Consider the following 4,533-nt stretch of genomic DNA (forward strand, 5'->3'; position numbering starts at 1 on the left):
AGCGAACGCGGGGGCTGGGAAACATTTGAGATATGTCACCAATTTATCTTCTTGGCATCATCACACGCGCGCGAACCTGGACGGCGGCGGCTGAGCGGGTCAGTTCTTCGGTTTCCTTTTCCCTCTCCCCAGCTCTGGCCAGGCCCCGCCTACCCCCGCCCGCCCCACCGCACCATGCCCCGCCACGCCCCGCACGTCATGAAACTGCTGGTATGGCATCCAGGACGCGCGCGTTTTGCTGGTGCTCGCCGTCCAAGACTTCTCTAGCATCGAATAAATCAGCCCCGTATGAAAAATGGTGCAGACAGAGTCAGTCGGCCAAGTTTTTCATTGTTCCAGCATTTCTCCGCTCCTCCCCCCCCCCCTCCCACACACACAACGGGGCGCCTTGTCTCTGCCGCTCCAGAGCGGCGTGTGTGAGCGTGTGTGTGTGTGTGTGTGTGTGTGTGTGTGTGTGTGTGTGTGTGATTGTGTGTGTGGAGGGGGAGGTACAGCGACCCCCTCGAGTAAGAAGTTGGTGTGCCCGGATTGCGCGCCGCCGCCCCCCGCACTACCATATCTTAGCGGAGTTCTGCACGGCCCAGCTCCGGCCTGGGGAATAAAAATCTCCTTTGCGAAACAATATAAGTTTAACCTTCTGCTCCTCTTCGCTTGGCGGTGGCGTGCACCCCGGGAGGACCCGGAGGAGGAGAAAGTGGGGGAGATGGAGAAAGACATGAGAGGAGGACGAGGACGCGAGGGGGACTGACCGACTCTCGCGCAGCGCCACGGAGCGCCCGTCGAGCCGGCGATAGGCAACCCACCGCACTCCCGTGTCTGCCGGGACCGCCTACCTCCGCCCCTGCCTGCCTCTCCACTGCTCAAAGCCACGCCAACAAAGTAGAATGACTTAAGTGATCAAGGGAAGAGTCCTGCAATAAAACAGTAGCGATAAAGCGGTAAATGGAGACTTTCTGTACTGTGGGTTCTTTATACTGTGAGTGGTTTTCGATGCAGATAAATTGTAAAATACCGGGCTGTACTGTTAACGGTAAGAATTTGTATTCATTGCAAACTGCAGGATGGACTGCAGCCTACAGTCGTCTTGCACAGATTAAACCTGTCATTCGAATTAACGGCTTGTACAACTACTAGAGTTAATACTGTAGATTTTTTTTTGAAGACTAGAGTGTTGCGCTTGCGTTCTTGTCTTTTGCGTAAACACACACGAGCTCGATTGATCTTTACGCGGCCCTCTCTGAGGTGCAGCGGCCGTTGGGTCGGGACGACTGGAGGGACGTAAATAAGAACGAAATGGCGATGCGATGCGGCAGCGCGGCACGGGCGCAGTTTTATTGCTCTGGTGGGGAAATAATCGTCGCTCTTCTACCGAGACTGCCCGTCTCTCCCTCTATCTCTATATCCCCCCCCCCCCTCTCTGTCTCTCTCTCTCTAGCAGATACGAGATGGGGGGTCGAGATATGAAGAGATGAACGAGAGAACGGCTCTCCCCATCAGAAAGCGAATGAAAAATAAATTAGCGTGCTTTTGGCGAGCCAGACGCACGCATCATCAAACACTATGATACACATAAAGGTCAGGGATACACACACTCATTCTCACACATACACACAAATGACTACGACTACAGTGGCTGCACACGACGGCAATGACCATGATAGTGGTGGTGGTGGTGATGAAGATGAAGTCGTGCAGGGTGATCCGACCGCAACGTTCGCTCGGGCGCGTCGGCAGCGGCGGCGACGACGACTATGGTCCCCTCCAGAGAAGGGCAGGAGGAGGGAGAGGTACCATAGGCAGGCAGGCGCGCCCTGTGCGACCGCGGAGGCGCCTGCGAGCGCGGCGCGGTGTGGCATGGCGTGGGGGCCTCAAAGAATGCCCCGCGCCCCGCTGCGCCCCGCCCCGCGGCAGGCCCGCACGTCCCGCACACACCGCTGACGTGCTGGGCACGCTGAGCAGGGCGCCGCCATGCTCGCCCCCGAGGGCGCCCCTCCCCCTCACTGGACCCGCCTCACCAGAGGGGCATGCACGATATGCTCCCCGTGAGGAATGTGTGCGCCCGAATAGTTCCTTGGTTCTGCGGGCGGCGTGGCGTGGCGGGGCGCGTGAGTTAGGCCCCTAGTAAGGTCCGCCGCCGGCTCCCCCTCGCTGGCTCGGGTCCTGCTGCTCGAAGCTGACGGTGGGTCGGAAGCCGCGCTCGTCGGCCTCGTAGTCGACGCGCTGCAGGCGGCCGTCCGGGAGCAGGACGTGGTAGCTGCCGCGGGTCAGCTCGCCGTCGCGCTCCTCGTGCTGGCCGAACTGGGGCACGTCGCTGTCGTCGTCCTGCTGTCCGCGGTGGCTGCCCTGCTGCTGCTGCTGCTGGTCGTCGCCCACGCTGTACTCGAACTGGTACATGGCGTCCTCCTGAAGTGACGAAGGCACCGGTTGTCATAAAAATGTGTTGAGCATCACAATGAACAAGAAATGAAACGCAGGGGACTCACCGACATGTCGTCGTCATCCTGGTTGCCGTGGTTGCCGAAGGCCACCGGGTAGCCGTTGGGAGGGCCGTACATGTCGCGGGGGGCAGCCTGGCGTGACTGACCGCGGAAAGCACCCTGACCGCGGGTCTGCTGGCCGTGGCCCTGGGCGTGGCCGAGACCCTGCTTTTCGTGACCTTGGCTCTGGCCATGACCATTGCCGGACCTAAACTGCCCCGATCCGTAACCGTTGGAGTTGGATCCAGAACCCGAGTGGTGACCGTTGGTTCCCGATTTATATCCAGATCGAGGGTAGCCGTTGGCGCCCGACCCATAGCCAGAGACTGACTGACTGCCGGCCCCCGATTCGTATCCACCTCCGGAGTGACGGTTAGCGCCTGAATCGTATCCGGATCCAAACTGACCGTTGGCACCAGTTTTATATCCAGATCCAGAGTGGCCGTTGGCACTCGATTCATATCCAGAGAGACCGTTGGCGCCTGATTCATATCCAGAGGGACCATTGGCGCCCGATTCATATCCAGAGGGGCCGTTGGCACCCGATTCATATCCAGAGGGACCGTTGGCGCTCGATTCATATCCAGAGGGACCGTTGGTGCCCGATTCATATCCAGAGGGGCCGTTGGCGCCCGATTCATATCCAGCGGAGGAGGTGGCCCCGGAACCGAGGCTGTTGCCGGCGGCGTGATGGTGATCCTCGTCGTGGTAGTCCATCCTCGCCATGCCGTAGAGGCCGGCCGCTTGTCCGCCGAACTGGCCGCGTCCTGAGACAGGTCCCTGTGAAGCCCGTTGACCGTAGGAGCCCTGCTGGCCGTGGCGACCAGGTTTCTGCTGGCGGCCCGACGGGGAGGGGCCAGAACGGCCGCGAGGAGCGCCGCCACCGCTGACTCCTGCGGGAGGGAGATACCTGTGGGCGGGGCAGAGTGGATTATTAGGAGCAAGGAGAAACGAATCCCCGGGTGAATCCGCCTATAATGTCTCTACAACGAAACCGGTAACCATCCAAAAGCACACCAACACGTCTGGGCGGACCCCTGCTGACCAAAGGGTAGGCCTCCCGCTCAGCTCCGCTGTGACTGCACAATGGATTGCCTAACTACCCGGCGTTCTGTTCCTTTCGTTCACACACCTCCTTGATCAGGGGTCTCAGACTGTGACGTCACGCGAGCCGCACGAGTCGGACCTCTCACTCGCACTCACTGCGATCACATAGCTCCATCTGTCTCCAGTGCGGCCCTTGCGGCCCGCGGGCCGCGTGTCTGAGACCCCTGTCCTTGATTCTTTTAAAACCTCTCTACACAGCTCACAAACATTAAAAGTACTTTTGCTCGCTCACCTGCCGTTGCTCGCCCCAGGTCGCTGTTGCTGAGAGCCGATCGGGCTCGACCTGTACGTCGTCATGCCTCTGGGCGGCGCGCCGTACTGCTCGGCGGGCTGCTCGTCGCCGTCCTGGCCGTGGTGCTGGTGGTGCTGCTGTGGGCGGTGTGGCCGCCGCTGCTGAGGGTCGTCGCGGGGGTAGGGGTACGAGGCGCCGCTTGGTGGCTCGGGCCGCGCCAACGCCGCGCCGATCGCCGCCACAAGCAACAGTGCCTGAAGAAGCCGCATAAGTGCCACGTTATGGTGAAGGTACAGGTCTTATGTCTTATTGCGAAGGGAGAGGGTGAGAGAGAGAGATAGAGGAGGGACTACGTTTGTGACGCAATGTACACCTTACCGTCAGGATCGTCCTGGCCATGGTGTTCTTCGGCGCTGGCAGGTTCAGGAGGACTGCGAGGGTGACGGTCCTTGCTGCTGCTGCTGCTGCTGCTGGTGTTGCTTGGAAGGGTCGGGCCACCAAAATGATACGCCATCGAACCTCTCCCCGAGTATTTATACTCCATCGCTCAGCCCCGCCCCCGCCCCTCCGGCAAGACGCACCGCGGGCCGCGCGACGGGCGTCCTCGCTCGCGTTGGAGTATGTGTATCACACAATGGGCCGGCGAGCGAGTGCGTCACGCGGGAGAGAAGAAAGTGTTGCCCCATACAGAGCCCGGCCGTCCCCGGCGCGATCGGT

The 4,533-nt window shown here is 60.6% G+C and overlaps 1 protein-coding gene across 1 annotated transcript; it reads right to left on the reverse strand.

The window, feature by feature from the left end:
* Nucleotides 1–1,300: 1,300 nt before the first annotated feature.
* Nucleotides 1,301–4,322, reverse strand: LOC113213255 (spidroin-2-like). The gene is made up of 4 exons (XM_026432263.2): nucleotides 4,195–4,322; nucleotides 3,817–4,070; nucleotides 2,484–3,387; nucleotides 1,301–2,403 (listed from the first exon to the last, which is right to left on the reverse strand). Exons 1-4 carry the CDS (start codon nucleotides 4,213–4,215, stop codon nucleotides 2,119–2,121), a joined length of 1,464 nt encoding a protein of 487 aa, XP_026288048.1. The 5' UTR covers nucleotides 4,216–4,322; the 3' UTR covers nucleotides 1,301–2,118.
* Nucleotides 4,323–4,533: the final 211 nt, after the last annotated feature.

The sequence above is a fragment of the Frankliniella occidentalis genome, unplaced genomic scaffold (genome assembly GCF_000697945.3).
Source record: "Frankliniella occidentalis isolate FOCC.00 unplaced genomic scaffold, Focc_3.1 Scaffold129, whole genome shotgun sequence".
Lineage (NCBI taxonomy): Eukaryota > Metazoa > Arthropoda > Insecta > Thysanoptera > Thripidae > Frankliniella > Frankliniella occidentalis.

Coding starts and splice junctions, on each gene's coding strand:
- LOC113213255 (XM_026432263.2), bottom strand. CDS start 4,215: ATGGCCAGGACGATCCTGACG. Junction 4,071..4,194: donor TGGCCAGGACGATCCTGACG/GTAAGGTGTACA, acceptor CGGCTTCTTCAG/GCACTGTTGCTTGTGGCGGC. Junction 2,404..2,483: donor AGGATGACGACGACATGTCG/GTGAGTCCCCTG, acceptor TCGTCACTTCAG/GAGGACGCCATGTACCAGTT.